The 27,749-nt window shown below is 45.9% G+C and overlaps 1 protein-coding gene and 1 non-coding gene across 3 annotated transcripts in view; both read left to right on the forward strand.

Moving 5' to 3' along the window:
* STXBP1 (syntaxin binding protein 1) overlaps window positions 1-27,749 on the forward strand; it is a 62,270-nt gene that overhangs the window by 15,060 nt on the left and 19,461 nt on the right. For both annotated transcript variants that reach the window (XM_090274761.1, XM_090274762.1), the window contains exons 2-9: window positions 11,733-11,782; window positions 13,696-13,777; window positions 17,004-17,080; window positions 17,984-18,062; window positions 19,185-19,288; window positions 21,185-21,333; window positions 23,447-23,531; window positions 26,336-26,466. In XM_090274761.1, the coding sequence (XP_090130887.1) occupies window positions 11,733-11,782; window positions 13,696-13,777; window positions 17,004-17,080; window positions 17,984-18,062; window positions 19,185-19,288; window positions 21,185-21,333; window positions 23,447-23,531; window positions 26,336-26,466 (757 nt within the window). The remainder of the gene's footprint in view (window positions 1-11,732; window positions 11,783-13,695; window positions 13,778-17,003; window positions 17,081-17,983; window positions 18,063-19,184; window positions 19,289-21,184; window positions 21,334-23,446; window positions 23,532-26,335; window positions 26,467-27,749) is intronic.
* On the forward strand, window positions 15,657-15,783 carry LOC150013746 (U6atac minor spliceosomal RNA). Its single transcript, XR_016511061.1, has one exon. It is a non-coding gene; the product is annotated as a U6atac minor spliceosomal RNA (small nuclear RNA).

Raw genomic sequence — 27,749 nt, forward strand, 5'->3', positions numbered from 1 at the left:
TTTCCCCTCTTCCTCCCTCCCTCTTCCTCTTTCTCCTTCTTTTCTTATTCTCTCTCCAAACCCCTATTTATCCTTTTAAGGAACTTTGAAATTCAGGTTAGAGTAATAAGATTTTTCAGGCTTTAACTGAGACTGAGTGATCTGGTCATAGAATGGCAATACTCATTCTTTTCCTGTCTCCAATCTCTTATTAAGAAAAATTTCCAACATAGTGAAAAGTTGAAAGAAGAGCGTAATGATCATCCCACCTACCTGATTGCCTAGATTTAATCATTGTTAACCTCTTATCATACTTGTTTTTGTCTCTATATAAATATATTTTACTAAAGGGTTAGGGGTTAGAGGTCGCAGAAGGAAAAATTGGTGAATCTGAAGACATAGTAATAGAAACTATCCAAAGTGAAACAGAAAAAGGCTGGGTGGGAAAGCAAGAGTGACAGTGAACTATGGGAGCCTAATATATACAATTGGAGTCCCTAATAGGGAGGAGAGTGAGGGGGGCCAGAAGCAGCATTTTAAGAAATATCAGCTGACCATCTTCCAAAATTGATGAAAACTAAACTCACATCTAAGAAGTTCAGTGAACCCCAAAGCATAAGCAACATGAAGAAATTTACACAAAGGCATACCATAATCAAACTGATTAAAAGCAGTGGTAAAAAAGAAGAAAATTTAATTAGCCAGAGAGAAAAGACACATTATGTGCAGAAGTAAGTATGGCTGCAGCTTTCTTGTTGGAAACCATGTGAGTTAGAAGGCAGTAGACTGCTGTCTTTAGGGACTGAAAGACACATAGCGACATAGACTTCTACGTCGGAAGTTATTTTCCTTCAGAATTTTGAAGACTTTGCTCCACTGTCGCCTCGTTTCCAGTGCTGCCTTTGGGAACTTGGAAGACATTTGATTCCTGAGCCTTTGTGTATGTCTCATACCCTCCCCTCTGGAACTGCGACCTGCCCCCAGTGTTCTGGACTTCCATAGTAATTTGCCTTGGCATTTGCCTGCTCTTATCTATTGTGTTAGACAAGGATCAGAATTTTTTTTTTTTAAGATTTAATTTTTTTATTTTTAGAGAGGGGGAAGGGAGGAAGAAAGAGAAACATCAATGTGTAGTAAAAACATTGATTGGTTTGCCTCTCGCACGCACCCAACCAGGGACCTAGCCGGCAACCTAGGCACGAACCCCGACTGGGAATCAAACTGGTGACCTTTTGATTTGCGGGACAACACCCAACCCACAGAGCCACACCAGTCAGGGCAGAAAAAAAAAATTTTTTTTTGAAAGAGCCATGTATTAAATACTTCAGTTTCCATGGTCCGTGTATGATCTCTGCCACACATTCTTTTTCCCCTATCCATATAAAGTGTAAACGCGGCTCTTGGCTTAAAGTGCACAAAACAGACTGCGGGCTAAATTTGGCCCCTGGGCCCTTGTTTGTTAGACACACCTTGGCCCTCTGCTGTCTGGCCCCTGACGCCATTGACTTCTAAATAATTTCACTCATTTCTTCTGAGTTTTCTCTTTATGGAATTCCTACTATTCAGATATTAAACTTCTTGGACTGACCCTCTAATTTTGTCTTTTCTCTTCAATTATTTCTCTCTTTGGCTCTTTGCTGTATTTTCTGGGAGATTGCCTCAACTCTATCTTCCAGCCCTTCCATTTAATTTTAAATTTCTGCTGTCATGTTCTTTAAACATTTCTAATAGCTCTTTTTAGTTTTCTTTTTTGTGGCCTCCTATACTTGTTTCATGAATGTAATTATCTTCTTTCATGTCTGTCTCTTAAAAACATTTTTTTAAAAAACATCCTCATAGTCTGTGTCCTCCGGACTTTGTTGTTCTGTTTGCTTTGGTCTCTACCTTTCATGTAGGGACTTGCCTCGGAGGTGACGCGCACCCTGGCTGGGGCTTGTGGTTAAGCTTGAGAGACGCTGACGCTGACCGGGTGCAAGGACCTTGTGGATGGCTCCTGGCTGCGTGGCCTGTTTCTTGGGGAATCCCTGATGTCAGTATCTTTTTCTTCTTGGGCTTGATTTCCCAGAGAAGCCTCTTTCTGTTTCCTGCCTGGGAGGTAAAGGTCTGGCTGCCAGGACTCTGGGAGCCGAGTGGGTGAAGAGGGCCCGGTGTGGAGGTTAGTTCTCAACAATCCCTGCTTGTGGTCATTCAGTCCCTGTTTTCAGCATTAGACGCATCTAGGGAGCTCTACACTCTGAAGAGGAAATTTTCACTGTTCCGCTGTGTTGGAGGAGGGACACCCACCCAGTGAAGGGAAGTGCTAGAATGGATCTAGGATTAAGTGTTCGCACATACCTTTCTACCAACATGCCTGCGCCCCATCCCATGAGGTTCCAGAGGTACCTGGTGCCGCCAGCTGCCAAAGCCACCGAGGATTCTTCTGTGTCCATTCGGTCGGTGTTCAGACTCCACTGGAGCTGGATTCCGCTCTCCTGGGCCTGCTAAGTCAGTCACTGCACATCTGTTATAGAAGGGAAGACCACAGACCCAGACTTTTAAAATAAGGCTTTATCATTTATAAAAACTGTGTTCCAGGAAGGAAGGAGGGGCGTGGCTGCCAGCCAGAGGCTGGGGACTACCACACCCTGGTTTCTTAACAGCAAAATGACTGGCTCTGACCATTTTCCTTTCCTGCTGAGGGGGTAATGGAAGCACCTGCTGGAGTTTGGGGGCTCACTGGGCAGCAAACAGAAGTCTGACTACACAGAGACAGGTTAAAAAATATGTGGGACAGCCCAGGTCCAGGAATTTCATTCTGAATGGGCTCATTAGTTCACTGTGAAGCAGGAAACCAAGTGAAGCCTAAGGTCATGTCTTCCGATGCTGGGTACCCCTCGTAGACCCCAGGATATGTCCTCAGTGGCGTGGTCTTTGGCACAGAACTTTTTACTGAAGTATGTGATTTGGAGAGATGGAGCTCACCCTCAGTTACCTGCCACCCACCCATCCCCTAGCAGAAGGCAGAGCAGGAGCCACCCTCCGAACACGTGCTCTGAGGCCAGCATTCAGACAGTGCCCACGGAAGTGGGGGGAGGGCACAGAGGGCCCACCCACAGGTTTTAATACAAATAAGTGGCCAGAGAAAATTGCCTCTGGTCTATGTGATTTAAGCAGAAAAATAAAAAAAAAACTACCTGGGCACTTTGTAAACGTTTGATAAGAAAAATTGACAGAAACATGGCATTAAGGCTCAGGTAAACGATTTATTTGTAAAGTCACCCTCAAACCTAAAAATGACAAACCAAGAGCTTGAATGGGAGATAATGTGTGAAATGAGGATGAAGCGGAGAACGGGCCGGCCAGGCCGTAGGACTGGAAGCAGACGTGACGGGCTGGCAGCGTGGGGCCGACGGACGAGGAAACCGCCCGGCATGGGTCAGCCTCAGCTGTTGTTCTGGATTTTCAGTGTTTCTTCTCTTCTCAGAGCCCCGCCTTCTTCCCCGCGCTGATCCTGGCCCAAACTCCAACAGGATGTTTTCTTTTCCTGGTACCTTTTTAAAAAACAGATTTTATTTATTTTTTTTAGAGAGAGGGGAAGGGAGGGAAACATTGATCTGCTGCCTCCTGCATGACCCCAACCGGAGCCCTGGCCCGCAACCCAGGCGTGTGCCCTAACCAGGAATTGAACCGGCGCGCGGAATGACGCCCACCCCACTGAGCCACACCAGCCAGGGCTTTCCCTGGTATCTTATTGTAACCAGTTACACAGATTTGGGGAAAGGAAGCAGCCTTCCTGAAATGAGACCTTTGTGTGTGTTGGGGTATGCGTGGGAGGGGATATTTTCTGCCTTGTGGAAGCTTCCCTGAGTCAGCCTGACACTTCCAGAGTGGCTGTTGAAGGTTCCAGAGGCGGCTTGAGCCTGTGGCCTTGTCATGCTGTGTGAGACTAAACATTTTTAAATATCTAAGGCCCGAATTAGGTTAAACTTAAGAGCAGAACACACTGGGCTGATCAGAATCTTGGATTTCAAAATAAGAGGATTCCCGCCACCACTGTCATGGGCAAGTCGCTTGATGTCTCTCAGTTCGTTTTCTATATAAAATTGAGCCTGTATGTTGTAGGGTGTGCAACAGCGTGCCTGGCCTCGCCCCATAGGTGCCTGTAGCACCCTCCAATTTTGACAATCAAAAATGTCTCCCGACATTGCTGAATGTGCCCTGGTGGTTCCCATTGAGAACCACCAGACTAAATGACCTTATGTCCCCTGTCTGCTCCGAGTTTCTGGGATTGCATCAAACACTCGTTTCTTTTCCCCTGTTTCCAAAGTGCAGTTTCGCTAACCCTCACACTCAAGAAACTTGATTTGGAGCCATTAAATGCCACATCTCCCAGTTTAAGATACTGGCCACATCTTGGGTTCCTGCCAAGATCAAGGTAAATACTGATTCTTGGTCCCTGCAGTTCAAGGCAGAATTACTGTAGTCATTATAGAGTCTGTACTGGGAGGAGGGCAGCTTTTTGCAGAGAAGCAGATACAGGCCGACTGGCCAAGTGGACCGACCATTAACAGGGGAGCTCTGCTGCTGGGGTAATGCATAGGGTCGGTGTGTTGTGTTTTGATTTGTTTCTTTAGTAAATGTAAAATGCTTCCCAAATGCCCGCATGATAGTACCATTCTCTTGTATAAAAATGGCCCTTATTAGTGGGTTCTTTATAGAAATAAAAAAGTCATATTTGCAATAGTAGTGCTTTCTGTCCTGGAAGATTAATTGCCATTTCAGCATTTTTTTTTTGTCTTTGGTCTATTTGTTTCAAAATATTGTATTAATATAACTAAATAGTATTTACTATTATAAGCACTTGATTTGAAGAAGATATAAATTGTTTTGGTTCTCGTTTTTTGATTGATGTTTCTATTTGTGTGTATTTGGTAACTTCACAGCTCCTTTTATCCAAAGGACATTATGTTATAGGCAACTTTGGGAGAGGAAAAGAGCTCCTTTGGAACTGTTGCATCTGAAGTGAGACTGGGAACTCCTATTTCTGATCTTTTTGTCCCCAGTTTGAGATTTCCTTTCTAATGAAAGCTCCAAGGTCCGTGAGGCTTTGCTTTAGACTTTCTAGCTCCTTAACCTTCTGACTCTTAACTTTTATGCGGCAGAATGGGGAAAATAAGATAGAAAATGAGGACTTCCTGCGAAAGGGAAAGTGAGTGGTCATTTCTGTAAGTCTACCCAGCGTCTCTGGGTCTGAGGTTAGGATTGGGTTTCTCGGATATCAGGCGTTTATCATCATGCACGCCTCTCCGATCCTGGCCGAAGCCCGAGATTGGGTGTCACAGCACTGGACCTGTGAGTCTGTGCAGTCTCCGGGGGTGCTTACAAGGGCAGTGGGATCAGGTCATTGTTCGTCCATCTCAGCACGGGCTAGAGCTGGTGACCACTCCAAACAATGGGCCCCTCCTTTCTCTCCCACTCCCCACCCCCCGAAAAGTAAATCTAAATAGGACTGTTCTCAGATTTACCCCTCACTCAACAGTTCTGGGCAGTGTTCCCTGTTCTTGCCCTGTGGCTAACAATTTGTGGTCTCTAGTTTGGTCTCTTACTTCCAGTAAGTACAATTTAGATACAAGTTTATAGGAAATTAGTCTTAAATAACTGATATTTTATAGGGGGAAGCAGGGGTTCCTGTCTTTAGATGAAGACACTATAGAACAGTTTCATATTAAGCAAAACTATTTGTTTTTTGAGTTTGAAGTTTTTGTCTAAAATTCTCTGATGACTTTAAAAAACTAGCCTTCTTGAGATATGAATCACACACCATATCATTTACACCTTGAAGTGTATAAATCGATGGTTTTTAGTATATTCACAGAGTTCCACATCCATTATCATAATTTTAGAATACTTTCATTGAAACCCCAAAAGAAGCTCTGTACTCTTTAAACATCACCCCTAAACTCCTCCATCCCCCTCTCCCTAGGCAACTACTAATCTACTCTATATCTCTATGGAATTGCCTATTCTGCACCTTTCATGTAAATGGGGTCACACAGTATGTGGTCCTTTGTGATTGGGTTCTTCAGCTTAGCATGTTTTGAAGGTTCAGTCATATTATAGCATGTACAATTACTTCATTTCTTTTTATGACTGAACACTATTTCATTATATGGATACACTTTATTTTTTTATCCATCAGTTGATGGCCACGTGGGGTTTCTACTTTTTGGCTATTATGAATAATGCTGCTATGAACATTCAGGTGTAAGTTTCTGTGTAGACGCAGGTTTTCATTTCTCTCTGGCGTACACCTAGGAGTGGAACTACCAAGTCTTACGGTACCTCTGCATTTAGCTGTCTGAGGAAGTGCCAGATTGTCCTCCCGCTGCACCACTTTACCTTCCCAGTAGCAGTGCACTGGGGTCTTAATGACTTTACCTTATGCTGCAGGTATATTTCTTGTTTCTTCAAGTGGACTTCGAGTTCCTTGAAGTCAAGAAATTGCTTTATATGTTTTTATTGTATTTTCCATGTATTTATGTGCATTTTATTGTGCAGCTGATGATACTTCATTTCTCTAGGCCTCAGTTTCCTCTCTTGTAAAGGGGGGTTGATTATAATACTTAATCTTGTGGGGGTTGCTGTGAGCCTTAAATGAGAGGATACTTGTAAAAATTTATATAACAATGTATTCCTTATAGTAAGTCTTCAACAGATGTTAGACACTACTACTATCATTGGCAATTTTATTTCAACTGGATTATTGACTATTGGTAACCTAATAATTTTCTTTCATATGAACTTTTAAAAGAATTGTGGCTAAGGTGTGATATCTCAGTTAGACGCTAGTTAAAAAATCAGCCTGTAGAAAAATGCTGAGACGGCAGAAACTTTGGACCTGAGCATCTGTATTCATACATTCATACAACACTGTACTTGTCGCTGCATTTGAGTGAGGAGAGTTAAGGAAAAAACATTTCTAGGTCCTTCTGGCTTACAGACACGCACTGGCCGGAACAGCCGTCATTTACCCTGTCATGTTCCTCAAGAATAAAGAGATGTCTGTTCCCAGCAGTCCCTGTGAAAGAGTGTCAGAGCCAAGCAGTGATCTTTGAACTGGGGGCTCTGAATCCAGGGGTGTCAGGAGAGTGGCAGCTAGAAGGGGACAGTTGCCGGGAGCCACAGGGTGGAACCCCCCTACTCAGCCATGAGGGCCACAGCGAACAGAACTGTTCATTTCACTCCCAGCAAGCACTGCTCAGGTCCGCCACTCAGGGGTCCATTCATTCTGCAGGCGTCTGCTAAGTCATTATTTTATGCCAGATTCCAGAGAGGGGCGGGAGCGAGGGTGCAGGGACGGGGGGAGCCGTCACGTCTGAAGGTGGATGAATGGAGCTTCATGTACAGGAGCAGTGAGCAGTGAGTGACTCGTGGAGCCCTTCCTCAGCGAGCAGTCCCTGCCTCAAAGGCCGAGTGAGACTCCAGGCCACGGCGACGGCGACAGCTCGGTGAGCAGCCTGAACAGTTCGCTCCCTCCCCGAGCTTACCGAGACTCCTAGACTTGCTTTCTCTCCATCCTAGCCTGTCCCATTCTTGGTCCCAACATGGGGACTTGGCATCTGCTCTTCCTGTGCCTGGAAAACTTCCCCCGGACTTTCAGAGGGTTGTTTCCTCCCCGCTACATCCCCAGACAATCTTCTCCCAAGCCCTCATCATGCTGTTCTTCATTCACCTTTAAAATTTCCTTTGAGCACTTACTCTGGAACGGTCTTGTTTACTCCCTGTGATTATTGGCGCTCTCCCTTCCGCTTCAGGTGGAAGCACCTGAGAGCAGGAGTCTTGTTTAGCTTGTCCATTCTGGCCTTCCCAGTACCTGGAAGGATGTCTGGCCCATAGCAGCTGTTCAGTACATCACCATTGTTGAATGGATTAAAGGCTTTGTCTGCAGAGAAACAAAATGGAAAACCCAGAGACATATTGTAAACTCCATGGAGGAGCAGTAAGAAACCAGTTGTAAATCACTAGATTCTTTTTAGAAAAGTAAAAACCATTTAAAATGGATGATGTGGTGGTAGTGGTGGTGGTGGTCGTGGCGATAGCCAGCGGTGTAGTACCTACCGTTCCAGGCATGGGGACACCAGACCCCCGGTGCCTCTGCTCAGGGCAGTGGGGAGCTCTGGTTTTGAGGACTTTGGTGATGCTCACGTCTCCCAAGCTTCCGGTTCATCAGATACTAGTCTTGCTGTTTCACATGTTTTGGCGTGTCCTAGGCTCAGGTCCCCTGATACATGTCACTGTCGCAGGTGGGGGGTGGGGTTTGCAGCTCTCCCTAGAGTCTGCACTTTGGGACTCCAGTTGGTATATCGGGTGCACCTGAAGATATCCCAGATAATCTTAGATCACCTGCTGTTTTTCTCGGGACTTGGGAGGGCTTTGTTGAGTTTGGGAGTCACGTAGGACCGAGAGGGTGTGGTTGAGAAGGAGCCTGCTTTCTTACCGCTTTGGCCACGAGGGAAGCAAAGTCCCCCAGGCCCGTGGCCCTCACAGTTACGGCGCAGTTGAAGCTCCCCGGTCTCTCTTGTCCCATCTACATAGGTAGGGTGTGTGGTGGAGTGATGTTTCGGCTGTAGGTGCACACGATTGGGCACGCAGAGGTAAGGCCAGCGGTCCGGACCAGCGTCAGAGCCTTTATGCTTTCCACACAAAGAACTTGCAAGAGAGAGGGAATGTGATGGCCAGGGGATTATTTGTGGGGAAGTAGCCTAAGCGACTTGGCTCTTAATGCTCAAATGGACTCTAATCCTTGTTTCCTTTTCGGTATTGGATTAGAAAGATGTAGGGCAGGATTAGAATTGGCTGTTAACAACACCCACGACAAATACGGGCCCCCAGAAGTTCAGAGCAGGCGTCGCACGGTCGGAAGGGCTGAAGTGGCAGCCGTTGTTCCTCGTCTTTACTCCTTGTGATGCCTCTGGCTTCCCCTGTCAAAACGTGACTTGAATTTAAAGTCAGTAAATTTAAATTAATTTTGTGTAGTAGCAAAGAACAAAAGAAAAAAAGAAGATATTAATCTCCAGTAATAAAATAAATTTAAAGATAGTAAAATATACCATTTTCTGCTTACACATTAGCAAAGATTAAAATAAGCACACCTCAAGGTATTATTTTATCAGTATGTTAATTTGGAGAGTCATGCAAAGTACTGGTAAGCGTGTAAATTGTGCTTTTTGAAAATAATTCAGCAGAATTTATCAAGAGCCCAGGACATTTATACTCTGCCTATTTATTCCATACCCAGAAAGCTCCCTAACAATCATTTGTGTGAAGAAAAGCCCTGAGCACAGAGTTATTCACTGACACATTGTTTTTAGGTCATTTTTCCTATTATAAAAAATAATATGTGCTTAATGCAAAAAGCTTGTGAGAACATAGGAAGACAAATTTAGCAATTAAAGATTAATTATAATTTTACTGCACAAAAATAACATTTTGGTATATTTTTCTAATTTTTCTTATGTATATGTACTTTAAAAAAATAGTTGTAGCATGTCTTTCTTTCCCCCCCTCAGCCACATATTTTGAGCATTTTCTCCCTTTGTTATACTCACCTGGGGGAACTCTAACCTGAGTTGAAACCAACTCTTCCTTCCTTCCTGGCTTGTACCTGGACAACCAAACATGGTTTGAAAAAAAAAAAAAATCACAATTGAGCTGCCTGTTTTCACATTAAACTTGTGGTCATGAACCTCAAATTAACCCTTAACACTGTCCAGAAATGCTAAAATATCTCCATAGTAAATTCACTTTCCCAATCTTTGGGAAGAAATTCAATTCCCTCTTTCTCCGAACTCCCATATACAATACCACACTGCCCCCTTTTAGCCACTACCTCTACTCCAACAAGGACACCCCTCACCTCTGCCACCAAATCTGTAAGCCCATCAGTGTCTCCTCCCTCCTTCCCACGGATGCCATGTGGTGTCCTGCCGTTGTTGTTCACGCCTGGTGCTTTATGATTGGCAGACAGTTTCCTCAACAAATGTTATGAATGAAAGATGAATGAGTGAATATATAGTTTACCATGGCACTATTTCTAATGAGTACGCACGTGTTCCATTGTACAAACGTAGCCTCACTTACTTCCCACTGCTCTGTCATCGGATGTATTTGGTGCCAGTTTTTCACTGCTCTGAAACATGGGAAATAATCTAAATGGCTATTGGGAAATTTATTGACTAAACTAGGGACCATTATGCTTGCGTTTAAAATCCTAGGAAGCATTTTTATTAACCTGGGGAAATGAGTTCGTTAACTGAAAAAAAAAAGCATAATCAAAATTATATATACAGCATGAAAAATCTAGTAAGAAGTAACTAAAATGTTAATTAAGCATTTCAAGTTGTCAGGATTGCAGATGATTTTTCTTTTTGATATTTTTTAAGTGCACAAGTAATACATGGTATTTTCTTTACACTTTTCTGTGTTTTCCAAGTTTACTGGTGAGTGTGTTTTTATAATGAGGGTTACAGTTCTTAAACATTTTAGGACACATCAGATTATTGGAGATGGTCAGAAGCAGAGCTAGGAATTTTGCTCTAGAACAGCGGTTCTCAACCTGTGGGTCACGACCCCTTTGGGGGTCGAACGGCCCTTTCACAGGGTCGCCTAAGACCATCAGAAAACACATATATAAGTACATATTGTTTTTGTGATTAATCACTATGCTTTAGTTATGGTTGGGGGTCACCACAACACAAGGAACTGTATTAAAGGGTCGTGGCATTAGGAAGGCTGAGAACCACTGCTCTAGAGAATGACCCAAGTCTTTGAAACACACCTGCTAATGACGATTGTTGGCCTTTGAGTCCTTCCAGGCCTCTTTACTGCCTGGGTTCAGAAAGGGCGGTGAGAGCGCTGTTTCCTAGGAGACCCGCACAGCTGGGTGCGCTGTGGGGGAGGGGTGGGATGATGGACACTCGGGCTTCCCAAAGTGGTGGTTTGGGGCTGAGAACATCCTCCAGAAATGCTCCGGGTTGGCAGGGCTTCACAGCTGCTCCTCACATCTGTTTTTGGAGCTTGAGTGGGGCTCATGTGGCCTGAGGTATTGTCACAGCCTTTTACTCACTTCATTTAAGTCAGTGGTTCACAAACCCAAGACCCTTTTGGGAGTCCATGAGGTCAAAACTATCTTCTTAATAAGACCAGTAAGGTATTATTTGCCTTTTTCACTCATATTCTTTTACAAGTGCACAGTCAGGTTTTCCAGATGCTACCTGATTTACAACAGATTGTAGAAGCAGATAAAAGAATCCAGCCATCTTCTGTGAGGCCAGATATTAAAGAGGGTTGCAAAGATAGAGGGGGAAGCCAATATTCTCACTAAAACCTTTTTCTTGAAGAAAATATACATTTCATTAAAATGCTATTCATGTTAACACATGATGGGTTTATTATTTTAATGAATTAATTTTTAAAAATTTCTCAGTAGATACTTACCCACAGAAGCAAACACTTCTTTGGGAACCTCAGGTTTTAAAAGTGTAAAGTAGTCCTGAGACCAAAAACTATGAGCACCACCCAATTAAGAAAACAGAAAGCTCTCTTTTTGACAGATTGATTATGGCTCAGTGAACAGATTGGTTGAACAAAGAACAAAGCCTATGGGGGGAAAAATGGCCTACATAATGGGCAGGTAAGTGTTGGAAGTCCTTAAAAGTACATTAAATTTCCCTTTTTCCCTCCTTTTCTTCCTTCCTTTCGCCGTCCTATTTTAGAGATCATGCATGATGTGATAAAGAAGGTAAAGAAGAAGGGGGAGTGGAAGGTAAGTAGAACGGGACCATTAACGGCCTTCAAGGTGAGTTCATGTGGGAAGAGCAACAGTGAGGGTAGAGTTGGGGGGAAGGCGTAGAGGCAGGGAGCAAAGACCTTTGTTGTGTCCAGAGAATACCAAAAAAAAAAAAAAGGTAATCTGCTTACGCCTCTCATTTTATATGATTCTGGTTATGAAATCTCTTGCTCATAAAGCTTATCTGAAAGATCCCCTGGTGGGGCAGTTTAGCAGTGGAACTCTTATTCAAACAAAATCTTATCTGGAACCCACATACGTAAACAGAGGAAGGTGCAGTTCTGCCTGCGATGGGAGAGCAAGGGGAGGCCCTTCTGGCCTCTGGCCGCCCCAGAGCGTCTCTGTGGAGCCCACACACGAGCGCAAAGCCCTCTCCTGGTCTGTCCCACGGCAGCAACTACTGCGCATTCATACGACTTCGCGAGCAGTGCTCGGTGTTTCCCGCATAACGTACATGAAACAAGTATTTAAGCCCATCAGTCTGACAGTGGCCTCAGTCTCTGGAGGGGGTGACGCAAGGTGTGGGGCGACACTGCCCTTAACTCAGGAAGTCGGCGTTTTAAGACCCACTTATCGATCGTCCGGGGGCTGGGCCTTCCACCGGCCAGGAGAGTACGCAGTGTCCCTTGAACTTCCCTGTGTGTTACTGCGGTTTATTCCAACCTCTCTTGTCCCCAAGTGTTCCTGCGGCCAAGAGCCTGCAGGTTTTCCAGTCCCTGGGGCCGAGAGCAGCAGAGGGGAGTGGCCCGGGAGGAGCAGGAAGTGTGGTGCTGGCCTGTGAGCCTGTTGGGACCAGTTCCCCCTCCTCACCGCCAGAGCGGGGGGGCCAGCTGGGGGGAACTCTGTATGCCTGTCTTTGACGGTGTGAATTGTAAAAGGATCTTTGGGAAGCTGCCTCATAAAACGAAAGCTGGCCCTTATACTGCAGCAGAACGCTTTCCGGGCCATCTCATGTCTGGCCTCTGTGACCTCGGTTTATATCACTAAAGAAGGAGAAGAGAACTAGCCTCTTTTTTCTGTTTGTTTGTTTGTTTTGGAATGGGTTTCTTTTTCTTTTTAATAATCTATTTATTTGTTCGTTTATTTTTTCTTTTTAGAGAGAGGGGAAAGGAAAAAAAAAGGGAGAGAAACATCACTGTGTGGTTGCCTCTCACTCATGCCCCCAACTGGGGACCTGACGTGCAACCTAGTCATGTGCCCTGACTGGGAATCGAACCAGCGACACTTGGCTTGCAGGCTGATGCTCAATCTACTGAGCCACAGCAGCCAGGGCTTCTAGCCTCGTTTTAACTGCCTGCCTCTCTCCACTGTGGGCTGGACGGAGCTAGGAGAGGTTGGCTGAAGGATTGCAGGCATGAAGCTTTTAGGTCCGATGGAATGTTCTTGTTCCTCCCATCGGAACTGAAGCACAGTTTACCCCCAGACGATGCACGTGCTGGGGAAGATGCCTCCTGATGGCATTGTAACTGTCCTCACCTTCCAGTCATACGTGTGGCGTGAGTGCTCAGTCTCCTTTTAAGAAAAAGTTATGCCCTAAAAAAATATTCTCTGATGTAGTTTTCTCTGAGTGTGGATACTGTACATATTTTTCTCTTTTTTTTTTAATTTTTATTTTTTGTATTTTTATGAGCAATTATTCTCTTTGTCATGAAAAATTAAAAGTTTAGTTTTTTTAAGCTTAAAAAATTAAGTCAATGAGAGCAAACTCTTAACTCCCAAGTTAGGTTTGCATGTGGGAGAAAAAAAGCTAGCATGCAATTTCAGCCCATAGGAAATATCGAAAGTCTGTATTCTGTACTTCTGGGCCCTTGTTGGAGTCTGATGCAGCAAGCTGACGAGGCGATGGGGGAGGTGCCATTCAGGCCGTAAGCTGGTCTCTCTGCTTCCAGGTGCTGGTGGTGGATCAGCTGAGCATGAGGATGCTCTCCTCCTGCTGTAAGATGACGGACATCATGACCGAGGGCATAACAAGTGAGCACGTCATTCCCTCTGCTCCTCTGTGATCCTTAGGCCTGCCCTCTGTGCCCCGCTTTCCCCCTCCCTATTCAGTATTATCTCACTTGACTTTAGATTCTTCCAGCAACCTGGGTGGTGAGACTGTAAGTGTCTGAGAGAGACCCAGGGCTTCTTGTTCATCACTGAGTCCCTAATCCACTGCTTGATGCTCATTAAATATCTGTTAAAGGATGCCAAAAGGAGGTTAAATCAAGAAAAAAGGTAGGCCATCCAATAGAAAAAAATGGGCGAAAGACCTGAACAGGCACTTAACAAAAGAAGACATCCAAAATAACCAATAAATACATGGAAAATTGCTCACCCAAGGACATACAATTAAAATCAGAGTGAAACTGGAATATTTCAGCTCTGACAATGCCAAGTGACAGAGAGGGTGTAGAAAAACGGGGACTCCTATATGATGAATGTCTGCCAGCACAGCTACTGTGAAAAGCACTTGGCAGTGTCTAGTAGAGTTGAAGGTATGTGCTGTCCCTATGAGTTCACAGGTCTTGGTTAGACGCGTGTCCTAGACAACCTCAGGCATGTGTGCCCAGGATGCACGTGCAGCAATGCTCACAGAGCATTGTTTGTAGTGGCCCCAAATTGGAAACAAAACAAAACAACAACAGAAAAAACCCCAAGTCCATCAGGAGCAGAATGGTAAACTAAATTGTGGTAGAGTCATGCAGCGTAATACTATATATCAATGAAAATGAATGACCTCTGACTACTCACACTAACATGAATGAATCTGATCAACATATTGGTGAACAAAAGAAGCAATATATAAAAAGTACTTGCAGTATGCTTTAACTTATATGAAGTTCAAATCCAGACAAAACAGCCATACTGCCTTGAAATGCAGACACGGTGGTGAAAACATAAAGGGAAGTGATTATGGTTCATGTAAGGATGGTGGTTCTCTTTGGAGGGAAGGGAGGAAATTGATGAGGGAGGGGAATGGGGCACTTCTGCAGTCCTGGTGGGTTCTGCTTCCTAACCTGGGGAGTGCTTGTATAGACACTTACTTTGTAATTATTTGTATGTTTATGTTTTATTTGTTCTTTACGATGTGTGTTATAATTTCACTATAAGTAGATTTTTAAAAATCACCTGCTCAAGGTCCCTGGCCAGTGTCACACCTGAGACTAGGACTCGGACCTGGCTTTTGTCCCAGAGCTCTTATTCACATTTGTGTGCAGCTCTCATCTTACTCAGGGGCTCCTTTTAAGAGGGATCATGTATTTCAACCTTGGAAACAGCATTGATTGAAAACCAAGCTCTTTTGAGGTATTATTTCAAGCACAGTCACCTTTGTTTTTCCTCTGAAAAAATTTTGGGTGGGATGTAGGCCCCAACTGGTTCCCCTAGAGACAGCTTCATACGATGTGTGGCTCACAGCCTGTGGCTGGTCACTGTCAAAATCACTGCCGTGCCAGTTACAGGAGGAAAACCACGGAGGGTGGAGGTTTTCATTAAGCTAAGTGAATTTAATTTAGAGGTTTGTCCTTTATTCCAAGATTATGTTTTTCCCATTATTTGAGGTTAAAAAATGCTTTTAAATTGTGAAATTATGCTAATATATATTGTGGGTGTGCTATTACCGATTAAATTCTAGGTGAAATATATATATATATATATATATATATATATATATATATAATTTTGGGGGTATAATCACAATTTTTAAAAGCATATTTCCAAATCCAGTTTATTACCAGAAACATAGTCTTGTAAGTGGGAGTGCCTAAGTTTTGGGTGTGACTTTTGTTATTCAGCTGTCCAAAGCCAAGCTTACCCCGGTTTTGAGCTTATAGTTATCTTCTTCATTAATTTTTAAAAACTATTTTTCGTGTTGTATGAAAGGAGAGAAGGTTAGCACTCCCTTTGACAAGGATGGAAAAGGCTCTTGGGCCTAACAACATGCATTACGGTTAAGGCATTGCCACCTACTTCGTGGCATCTAACCACTGTTTTTTAAAAGATTTACATTCCAAAAAACACCAAAACAATATTTTTCTCTATCCAAGAAAAAAATGTACAAAGCCAGGAGGCAAAGGGAGGCAGACGGAGCTGACAGGCTTCTAACAAAGGAGCAGCATGCCCGACCCCGCTCCCTTCTCCCCAGTCACCCCAGAAACAGCCACTCTGCTCTTCTGGTTCTCTTCTTGGTTTTTCTAAATAAATACTTGTAGTATCATCTCTTGATTCATTGATGTTAGACGTTGTCTTTTGATTTCCTGGGGTACATGAGGGTTCAGCTCTCCCCTGCTACACTCAGATGCCTCCCTCCCCCAGAGGCAGCTTTTTAAAAATGTCCTTATCTGGCGGAATTTAAAAGTTAGCAGCCCTGTGTTGAATCCCAAAACATTTTGGGGGGAAGTATTATTGGCTTATGAAATTAAAAATTGTACAACCAGTGCTGAAGTAGATGACTGAGGGATTTCGGTATGGATTCGAACATCGTTCGGGGCGAGAAGTCTTTATACGCGTTACAAGGGCTCCTCCCAACGCGGTGCGTCTATTTCCCTCCACCGCCCGCATGGGAAGGGCGGCACCGCAGCGCGCCCGCCGTCTCTGCGCAGGGCACAGTGCGCGGAGGTGACTCCCCGAAGCTGTCGGTGACCGGTGGGTGTGGGCTGTCCCAAAGCTCTCCTTCCGGGTGGTGCGGTTGATGGCACCGTGAAAGAGCAGGGAGCCCAAAGCCCCTGGCTTGCCTTCACCAACTGTCATGTTTAATCTTGGAGCTCCCGAGAGGGACAGTACTATATAGAAGGTATGTTTGGAACGTCCTCGTTTGATGTGTAGAAGAAAATGGTAAAACTAGCCAGTGGCTTATAAATAAACCCAACGTAGAAATTCCAGCGGAGCTGGGATTATTTGGGACAGACGAGAAAAAAACGGAAGGAAGAGGCAAGACGCTGTTCTTGACAGAACGAGGCAACAGTTTCCACTGTCAATCAGCAGATCGAGGACTTTACTTAAGCTGAAATGGGGAGTGTGCCCAGTGTGGTGAGGTTTCAGGTTTTCTGGTCCTGAGCAGCGTGGGACAGCGGGACGCGGGGACGGAGGAAGGGGCAGTGCCCCTGCCCTGGGTTCTAGCTGTGCCAGCCTGAAGGTGGCCTGTGTCTGCCGCCTCCGGTTTTGGGGTGACCGGGTGTGTTTTCTTACTGACGCTGGCTGCTGTTCCGTTGTCTAGTTGTGGAGGACATCAACAAGTGCAGGGAGCCGCTGCCCAGCCTGGAGGCCGTGTATCTCATCACTCCGTCGGAGAAGGTAAAGCTGCCCCGGAGGGGCGTGGCGGCGGTGCACGCGCTCTTCGTCTGCGTCTGCGCCTGCGCGCACAGAGCACCTGCCGTTCCTGGGTTCGGCACGCTTTCCCCACACCGCTCTGCCTAAGTGTGCCGTCCTCGAACGTGGGGGACAGGGGGCGGGGGTGAGAAGGAGGAGAGCAGACAGCATTACGCCTCCTGAAATGCAACCACTGTCCAGAGAGCCAGGCTCAGGCCGTTCTAGCTGCCATCCCCTCGCGCTCCCTGTCGGGGGTGGGGGGTGGGGGTGGGTGGGGAACCCACTTCATCTAGTGAGAGGTTTGCCTTCCAAAGTCAGGCATTTACTGCCTCCAGGTTGACGTCATCAGTCTCCAGTAGTGTTCAGATGGACCTGTCTTACATTTTGGAGGTTTAGTTCAAATCAGCGTCCGTACAAGGGCCACCTCCTCGCTTTCGGTTGACAGTAGTCTTCAGTCGGTCTTTCAGTCCATAGAAAATTCCCTCCAGTTTTCGTGCTTGCTTTTCACTTTTAAAAACTGGCTTATGTATGAGTTTCTGAAGATGCAACTGAATGGCCAGAACTTCATCGATCCAACTCTCTTGGGAGATTTCCGACCAATTTCCTCGTTTGTGGGTCATTTTTTAGGAACTCATGTTATGGTGGCTGCAAAGACTGACACCGTCATTCTGGAATGACCTAGGAGGAAGGCTTCTGTCTGTACTCTCAATTCTAATTTCAAGTCCAGAACTCAGTTATTGTCAAACACGAGTTAGAATTATGCATTAAAAATCCCTTGCTGTTTTGTGCAAGCAGCTTGAAAACCCTCTTGGATTTAATTAGTCTAGATTTAGGTCCCATTTGCTTCTAGAATTAAATTCAGCTCCCTCTTTTTTTCCCTCTCCGCAGTCTGTCCGCTCTCTCATCAATGACTTTAAGGACCCACCCACCGCTAAGTACCGGGCTGCCCATGTCTTCTTCACCGACTGTAAGTACAGCTGTCAGGTGCTGCCCAGTCCTCCAGGTTGGCCTTTCTACATGGCAGAGCTGAATCAAGACCAAGCCAGGGCAATAGGGAAGAAATGGGTTGCTACTGTGATTGTCCCGGTCTTGTATTTTCTTTTCAGAAGAAAAACTGCATTAGAGACAAAAATAAGCACACACAAATGCAAACCTAGTAGGTTATGCAGTGCTTCCTGATGAAAAATAGCACCTCTTCTTAGGATTAGGGAGTTCAGTGATGAGCAGATTTTCCCAGTGCCAGCCCTGGTGTTTCACCACAAAGACTTCAGCCATCACTGTAGACTGTAAGGTCCTTCCCTCCGTCTCTGTATCAGCCAGAACTGCATCATTGTCCTGGCGTCCATTTTGTTGTTTTGTGCGGGATGTGTGCGTGGAGCCCAGCACACTAGCGTCTCGGTCCATCTTTGTTGTTAATAGAGAGAGGAGTAGGGCTGGATAGCTAGTGTTCTTTCTAGGAAGAACCCTCACAACTCACCACTGAGGAAGTGGGGAAAGGTTCTGGCAGAGAATGATTTTATACTATTGGAATGTGGGGGACAAAGAGAGCAGGTAGACGACATTAGTGATAATAGAGCAGTAACACATTTCTGGGACCCTGCACCCCATGTTTGGCCCAGGACAGTCATGTGAAATCATGGTTCCCTGCCAAGGAACGGGGTCTCCTGGGCAGCTGAGTCCCTTAGAGGGCCCAGGGGAAATACCTGCCTCACATTGCCCAGTGATTTTGTTTTTTTTCTTTTTTCTCAGAAGCATGTCAGAGGTATGGTGTTTGTGTGTATTATAGGCCATTTCCTTAACCCTTCTTTAATCTCTTCTGGGTTTTTTATTTTCTCTCCTCGACATAAGAAAAGTTTCTATTAGCTCTCAGTATCTCAGTCCTTATTCCCCATTGTTTCTTTGTACTGTGTTGAGGGTCTTGTAGGTGTTTTTATATCTTATAGCCTAGAGGTAGTGGATATTTTAGGATGGGATGAACTTTTTCTCTGCCTTTTAAAAATTTGAATAAAGAATACACCAGACACATGAGACTGTTGAAATGAACGAGCAAAGGGACAGGAAAACCTGGTGTCTTGTGTCATTCTTGAAGCTTGTCCAGATGCCCTGTTTAATGAGCTGGTGAAGTCGCGAGCAGCCAAAGTCATCAAAACTCTGACTGAAATCAACATCGCCTTTCTCCCCTACGAGTCCCAGGTGAGAACGCGGCACCCTCGTCACTGGTCAAGAGCTCTGCGGGGGTGGGGGTGGGGCGGTAGGGAGTGGGGCCGGGAAGAGTTCGTGCCCTGGGTCACCAAGTGGGGCCTCGTAGTGGCTGTGTAGTTGGTGGGAAGAGGCGGCGTTCTGTCGGGGTGCGCCCGGCCCTCCTCTTCCTCCCCCGCTGTTGCTGACTTTTTTTAGTGCCTTTCTTTGTCTGCATTTCTCCTTGCTCACAGTGTTCCCTCCAGCTGGCTGACTTCTGCATAACCAATCCAAAGAGAGCGTGAAGGGAGAGGTGGGAAGGGATCAGACAGCACCCATCTGCTGTGAAGGAGACTGTTTCTATGTAGAGAGAACCTCAGCCTGTCACGTGCTGAGAGAACAGATGGTGGCCTTCGTCATTAGCCGTTAACACTTCCAGTGCCAAGTGCTGTGGCTGTAAACCGCCCGCCTTGGAAAAACCCAGTTGTTAAAGAGCAAGGCTGAGCTGATTGTGAGAGAGGGTACAAAATTTATATGTTCGCACTTTCAGGTTTGTTTAAATGTGTTCTCCTAAAACAAGGAGATAAAATAACAGGACTCACAAGCATTTTGTAGAGATTAAAAAAAAAAGGATTGTGACATATGGAATCTTTATAGATCAGCTTCTAGACACCAAAGAGTGACCTATTCTTAGCTAAGGAGGGGTGGGAAAAACACAGCGTGAACATTTAAAGACCCTCTCTTTCCGGGCTCACTTCGCCCAAGGCCTGTTCCAGCTGGAGGACAGGAAATTTTTTTCTGTGTGAACCCTGTCACCACCTGGATTGAACAAAACCCATATTTATCGTGTCCAAACGTATTATATTTTATAGATTTTTAAAAAGTAGTAAACTTTTAAAAAATGTATTTATTTATTTTTAGAAAGAGGGGAAGGGAGGGAGAAAGAGGGGGAGAGAAACATCAATGTGTGCTTACCTCTTGCACGCCCCCAACTGGGGACCTGGTCTGCAACCCAGGCAGGTGCCCTGACTGGGAATTGAACTGGCGACCCTTTGGTTCTCAGGCCAGCACTCAATCCACTGAGCCACACCAGCCAGGGCAGAAAAAAGTAATAAACGTAAAAAAATAAAATGAAAACTGCAGTTTTTCTAAATGATCAGGGTGGTTTATATAAATGAGCTTCTGAGAGAATACTGATAGCGGGTGGGCTAGGTAGTTTAAGAGAAAGCTTTAAACTTCTGAACTCTCCAAAGGGAAAGAAAAAAGAAAAATAGTTACAACATACTCCTGAGGATATGAAATTGTTAATCCGAAAAGCTCCATTATTTGCGTACAGTCACAGCCCAATTCCTAGCTTATCTCTTATCTGCTTAAACCTATAATGGGCTACGAAGCCTGACACTAGCCTCCTCTCCTGCTCTGCTCCCAGCCTCTTCCTTGTCAGTCAGACACACCCGCCTCAGGGCCTTGGCACCAGCTCTCCCCTCCGTGCGGAAGTCCCCCTGCTGGTGAGAAGTCCTCACCTCCCTCAAGCCCTCATTCAGATGTCACCTTCTCAAGGAGGCCTCGTCCCCGCTGCCCAGCCCTTCGGGGTGTTCTTCCCCTGCTTCATTATTTCCTCATACATTTACCAGTTTCTCACATACTGTAAATCTTACTTGTCACTGTATTTATTGTTCCTTTATCTCCTGTCTTCCCTTTACACACTTCACGAGGACGGTCATGTTTTGGTCTCTAATAGCTCCCCCGCGTTTAGCACAGTGCCTGGCAGAGCTGACACCTGCCTGTATTTGAAGAATAAATGAAAGCATGTTCTGTAGACTCACTATCAGGCTTGGAGAAAATTCTGACAGCTCACCCTTCTGGGCGCAAACACTATATGCATGTGTGTATTTTTTCCCTCCTCGTCAGGTGTATTCCCTGGACTCTGCTGACTCTTTCCAGAGCTTCTACAGCCCCCACAAGGCTCAGATGAAGAATCCTATCCTGGAGCGCCTGGCAGAGCAGATCGCAACTCTGTGTGCCACCCTGAAGGAGTACCCAGCCGTGCGGTACCGGGGGTAAGGCAGCGTGCCGTGGGGATGGTCTAGACTCCTCCTCTGACCTTAAGATTCCTTTGGCAATTGTCTCAAGACGGTTCAGGTGTGAATGTCAAGCATTTATAATTATTCTTACAATGGTTCTGTTACTTTCTAAATTTTATTGTGAATATAATAATACATACAGAAAAGAACATGAAAGATATGTTCACTTGTGAGGAACTAAAATTTGAACTCCTATGTAAAGGCAGCCCAGGTCTCCTGTAGTCTTTCATCTCTTTCTGACCTTTAAAAACAAACGTCATCCTCGCAGAGGATGTTTCAGAGTAAGATAAAGTGAAAAGAATGTCCCTCTAAAGGTCACATTCCTCCCATTTTATAAAGTCATTCACTTCTCACGTACGGGCTGTGTGCTAAGCGCTGGGGACACTTAACCTGAAGCCACAGCCCCTGGTCTGCGCAGGCAGGTGAGGGACCAGCATATTAGTCACAAGCTGGGCACACGTACAGGCAAGCCAAGGGCCTGGGCGCCCACAGTGGGAGAAGGCCCTTCAAGCTGAGAAGGTCAGGAGCAGCTTCAGACTAGACATGACATTTGAGCTAGGTCTTTTTTTCTTTTCTTTTTAAGTATATTTTATTGATTATATTGTTACAATAGTTCCAATTTTTTCCCCTTTACTCCCCTCTGCCCAGCACCATCCTCCCCCAGAAACCTGCCCCCTCTCCCAGTCCATGCCTGTGGGTCGTACATACAAGTTCTCTGGCTTCACCCTTTCCTATATTCTTCTTCTTTTTTTAAACATTAATTAATTAATTAATTTAACAATAAAAAATAACAATCCCCCCCTCTCAGACTTAAGACCCTTTATAATCTTACAAAGGACAGTGGGCGAAGGTCTTGTGCTCCTCTAGCTGCTCCAAGCTGGACATGGTCGTTGTCCTACCTACCCTTGGGTCCAGAAATCCCTAATAAGAGTGGGGGGTGGAGGGGAGGGTGGCCTTCCCACATGGGGAAGAATCGTGCAGACTCCAGGTCAGCTGGCTGTCCCCGTGAACTAGGTCCTGAAGGACAGGTTTGGTTGAGGAGGAGGGGGGCCTTTTCTGTGGACAGGTGGCTGGTGCCGTTGGTATGAGCAGAAACACGGAGTGTCAGCAGCTGGGCGAGACGGGGCTGTTCCTGGAGGCCTCGATGCCAGCTTTGGGATTGTGTCCTTCCCTGGCTGCCACTGGGAAACTCGGGGGAGTGGGGTGACGGCACAGTGTACGCAGCGCTGTGGGAGCGTGAAGAGGGGAGTGGGAGCGGGCCTCGGGCAGGGGGATGGTGGAGGGGGTGCCGCCACACGAGGAGGAGAATCCCGGCCTGGGCATGCGGCGCTCAGTGTCCCACCCGTCCTATTGCCGCGTTGTCTGCGGGCCAGGTAGCCGTAGGTGACGCCTCTCTCTGTCCCCCTCAGTGTCTGGCCTCCCTCTGTTACTGGTGTTCACTGACAAAACCCGGTGGAAGTTAAGAAATGGTGGCCGAGCCCATATCTCCTGACAAAGCAGTGGGAGATTAGAGTTCGTTGCGGGAGGGTTGGGGCTGGGCACAGAGCACTTTAGCCCTGAGCCTGGCCAGGTGGCAGGCAGCAGCCACACGCTGTATGCAGTTGGGTGGGGCCCCAGGAAATGCTGTCAGGCTTAGCCAAGGGGTAAGGTTCAGGGGTTCTCACTTACATCTTTCTGGCTCTGCCTGCAGAAAACGTTACTTGATGTCAAAACAAGACCCAAGGGAATTTGAATTGAGGGCAGTGAGAATCGGGTGGGTCAGGCTTACACGGCCTGATTGTGGGAAAAGGACGCCGATCAGGACCCTCTGCTGACAGGTGGCCATTTATCTGAAGCCGCTTGAAAAGACTACCCGTTTTCACTTCGATAGTTAAAAGGAAAGGAACTAGAAAGTCACTTGTCTGAGTCCCAGGCCCTGAGCTAAGTGTTTTATTTTGTGTGTCCTTTTTAATTACACATGTCATACGTGACTATGTCCTCATCGTAAAAAAACAGTGCAGATGAAGCTCACGTCTCCCTGACCTTGCCCGCACTGTCCTGCCTTTGTCCCCCGAGGGCTGTTCACTGTGTGTCACTCCTCCTTTGTCAGGGAATACAAGGACAATGCTTTGCTGGCTCAGTTAATCCAGGACAAGCTCGACGCTTACAAAGCTGATGACCCAACCATGGGGGAGGTAAGTCTGAACGTGGACCACGTGATTCTTTCACCAAGTGACCCCGTGTGGGTGGCAGTCCAGGGGACACCTCCGCTGCTCACAGACGGACGTGAGGGCCGCCGTTCCTGCTGGTGGCCTCTGGTGAAAAGCTCAAGCCCTTGGGCAGGCTGGCTGAGGTTCTGTTCGGGGTTGCCAGGGTGACTGCTTGTTTCTGTTCTCCGGGACTCCCCCCGATTTAGCACTGACAACCCTGAATCCTGGGAACCCCTCTGTAGTACCACATCAGCCCGAGAAGATGGACCTCAGTACGATCTCCAGACCTTGTTTGCTAGTTTGTGTGTGTACTCACGTGTATGTCAGTTCTGTTTAATTGGATCACATGTATAGATTCATGTGACCCCCCACTGCAGTCAAGACACAATGTTTCTCATCATCTTGGTTTTAAAACCAGAAGTCCCATGTCCTGGGTACCCCCTTAGTCCCAGGCAGACTGGATGGAGGGCCACCCATTTGTTGCTGAGCCCAGGTAGTTCTGTTCTTCATGAGCTCACTTTGGAACCTGGCCATAGTTTTAGACCTGCCTCCAAGGACCCTCGTGATGAAATAGACACTTGGGTTCTTTCTCACACGGTGTTGACTCATATTCTATTTTTTGAAGTATATTTTATTGATTATGTTATTACAGTTGCCCCAATTTTCCGCCTTTGCCCCCCTCTACCCAGTTCCCCCTTTCCTCCAGCAATCTCCCCCTTAATTCATGTCCATGGGTCGTGCATGTAAGTTCTTTGGTTTCTCCATTTCCTATATTATTCTTAACTTATCCCTCTCTATTTTATTCCTCCCAATTATGCTTTTCAATCCCTGCACCATTTCCCCATTTCTCCCCCTCCCCGCTCCCAGGTATATAACCCTCCAAATGATCCCCATACCTATGAGTCTGTTCCTATTCTGGTTGTTTGCTTACTTTTTTAAGATTCATTTGTTGATAGTTGTGAATTTGTTACCATTTTAATGTTCATAATTTTGATCTTTTTATTAAATAAGCCCCTTTAACATTTCATATAATAAGGGCTTGGTGATAATAAACTCCTTTAGGTTTACCTTGTCTGGAAAGCACCTTATCTGCCCTTCCATTCTGAATGATAGCTTTGCTGGATAGAGTAATCTAGATGGTAGGTCCTTGCTTTTCATCACTTTGAATACTTCTTGCCATTCCCTTTTTGCCTGCAAAGTTTCTTTTGAGAAATCAGCTGATAGTCTTATAGGCACCCCTTTGTAGGTAACTCTCTGCTTTTCTCTTGCTGCTTTTAAAATTCTCTCTTTAACCTTTGGCATTTTAGTTATGATGTGTCTTGGTGTGGTCCTCTCTGGGCCCAACTTGTTTGGGACTCTGTGCTTCCTGGACTTATATGTCTATTTCCTTCACCAAATTAGGGATGCTTTCCTTCATTACTTTTTCAAATAAGTTTCCGATTTCTTGCTCTTCCTCTCCTCCTTCTGGCACCCCTGTTGGCACATTTAAAGTTGTCCCAGAGGTTTCTAGTCCTATCCTTGTTTATTTTTTCAATTCTTGTGTCTTCTTTCTGTTCTGGATGAATGTTTATTTCTTCCTTTTGTTCCAAACCATTGATTTGAATCCCAGCTTCCTTCCCATCACTGTTGGTTCCCTATAGATTATTTTTTATTTCACATAGTATAACCTTTATTTCTTCCTTTATGTTGTTGCCGTACTCAGTGAGTTCTTTGAGCAACCTGATCACCAGTGTTTTGAACTCGTCATCTGAGAGGTTGGCTACCTCCATTTCGTTTAGTTCTTTTTCTCGTGTTTTGTTCTGATCTTTCATTTGGGCCATATTTCTTTGTCTCCTCTACTTGGCAGCCTCCCGGTGTTTCTGTGTTTTAAGTAGAGCGGCTTTGACTCCCTGTCTTAGTAGCGTGGCCTATGTAGAAAAGGCCCCTGTAAATTGTGTGGGGTGGAGCCTTAGGTAATCGTCAGGGTGGGGCCACCGGCTTCACTGCTGTGTAGCTCTGTGTTGGGGGAGTGCTCGGAGAGGGGCTTGTGCCTGGCTTCTGGAGGTGTGCCCAGCACTCATCCTGTTTCCAGTCACTTCACTCATGCCCCATATGTGACTGGCGCCCTTCCAGCTGGTGCCCTGGTATTGAATCCCAGAGTGGATACATTTGTGTATGTTTTAAGATCATGTGGGCCTTTAAGTGGGGTTTCCTAAAAATCCAGTCATTTCTTCCGCCACCCCAACCTCCACTGGTTTTTACAGCCAGAAGTTATGGGGATTTAGCTTCCCAGCACTGGAACCTGGGCTGTGCGGTCTGGCCTGGGGCTGGGATCACTCGTTCCCAAGGTATCCCTCCCGATTTCTATCCACCACACGTGACTGTGGGCGGGCCTGTGCCATCGCCATCACCCGCTGTCTCCTTTCCATGCCACACCACGCCTCTCTGCCCCAGTGTCAGCTTCCCTGCCCCGCCTACCCATCTGGATGAGTGTGGCTTCTTTAAATCCTTGGTTGTATACAGTTCAATTTTTTGACAGTTTTGAGTGTTATTTGTTTTGAAATTTTGTTGTAATTCTCTCTGCGGTTGCATGAAGAGGCAAAGCTTGTCTGCCTACGCCTCCATCTTGACCAGAAGCTGTCTGCTGGTGTTCTTGTCAAGCAGTAAATGGACTGTATTCGGGGCTGTCTTACTGGGCGGTGCCTCTGAGTCACTTCCTGCTGCCCCTTTTACAGGAGGGGCTACACTAGCAGTGGAAGGCAGCCCTGGGTGGGGAGGCTGCTGAAAGTTCCCTGTGTCCTTGCTTCTAGGGCCCAGACAAGGCTCGCTCCCAGCTCCTGATCCTGGACCGCGGGTTCGACCCCAGTTCCCCTGTGCTTCATGAACTGACTTTTCAGGCTATGAGTTACGACCTGCTGCCTATTGAGAATGATGTGTACAAGTAAGTGTGCCCGCCCCGGAGGGCCTGCCGCTTTGCAAGTGAACCAGGAACACCTCTGGGTTGTCATCAGGGTGTCGTTAATCCTGGGAAGAGGCGGTACATTGATGGTCTTGCCAGTAAGCCTACAAGCTCTTCTCTAAGTTCCCAAAATGCACGTGGCATTTCTATCCAGGAACTCGGGCCCCTTTCGTGGGAGAACAAGAACTTGAGTTCACAGCTCACTTCACCTCAGTCCATCGCCTGCTGGAGTGTCAGTACGTTGATTTGGGCGTGTGTGCATGTCTTATTCAGAGTTGAATCTTCTTACCTATAGATCACCAAATATGATGACAAAATATATCAACAGGAGTTTCTCACTAAAGTTTTTTTACAGAGCTGTTTTCTTTATTATAAACATTTTTCTTGGTAACAATCATTAGAAACTCAGTTTCAAAAAACATGCTTTATTTTTATGGAAACAGACTGCATTGTTTTCATGTCACTTATTTTATAACATTGATCATAAAGGTAGTGGTTTCAAAATGCAGGTTCTAAAACTACGAGCAAATCTCTGCTCTTCTGCCTTTGGCACCTGTAAGTGCTGCCCTCCAGTAGATGCTCACGATTCCGCGTGTAGGCATAGTCGGAGGGCCAGTTGCGGGGAGCTGCTGAAAGATCGTTAGGCACCACACATTGGAGGTTGATACCCAGTCCTTTCTCTTCTTTTTTTAATGTTTATTGTCATTTTAGAGGGTTTGGGAAGGGAAAGGCAATTTTGTGTGTATAGTTTTTGATGTTTACTGGAAGTCCACTTACTCTTCCAGTTTTTCTAAAAGATTTTATTTATTTATTTTTATAGAGGTGGGAAGGGAGGGAGAAAGAGAGAGAGAAACATCAGTGTGTGGTTGCCTCTTGCACACCCCTAACTGGGGACCTGGCCCACAACCCAGGCATGTGCCCTGACCGGAAATCAAACTGTCAGCCCTTTTGTTTGTAGGCCGGTGCTCAATCCACTGAGCCACACCAGTCAGAGCTGTACCCAGTCCTTTCTGAGAGAGGGACAAAACATGATCTTTGTCCCTTATAAGTAACTCTGAACCCACACCCTGAGCCATGTGGCTCAGATGACACTCACATCAGCTGACCCTGAGGAGTCTAAACAGAACTTCAAGTCCGTTGACCTTGATGAGAGCTTTGGGCCTCCCTGCCCAAGGAGTCACAGCCATTGGTGCCCATACTGGAGACAGCAGATGGTTGTGGGGCTTGTGAGCGCCTCACGTGGACGTCTGTCTGCTGAGGGCTGT

Source organism: Furipterus horrens, unplaced genomic scaffold, assembly GCF_987537825.1.
Source record: "Furipterus horrens unplaced genomic scaffold, mFurHor1.1.pri manual_scaffold_4, whole genome shotgun sequence".
In the NCBI taxonomy this organism is placed as follows: Eukaryota; Metazoa; Chordata; class Mammalia; order Chiroptera; family Furipteridae; genus Furipterus; species Furipterus horrens.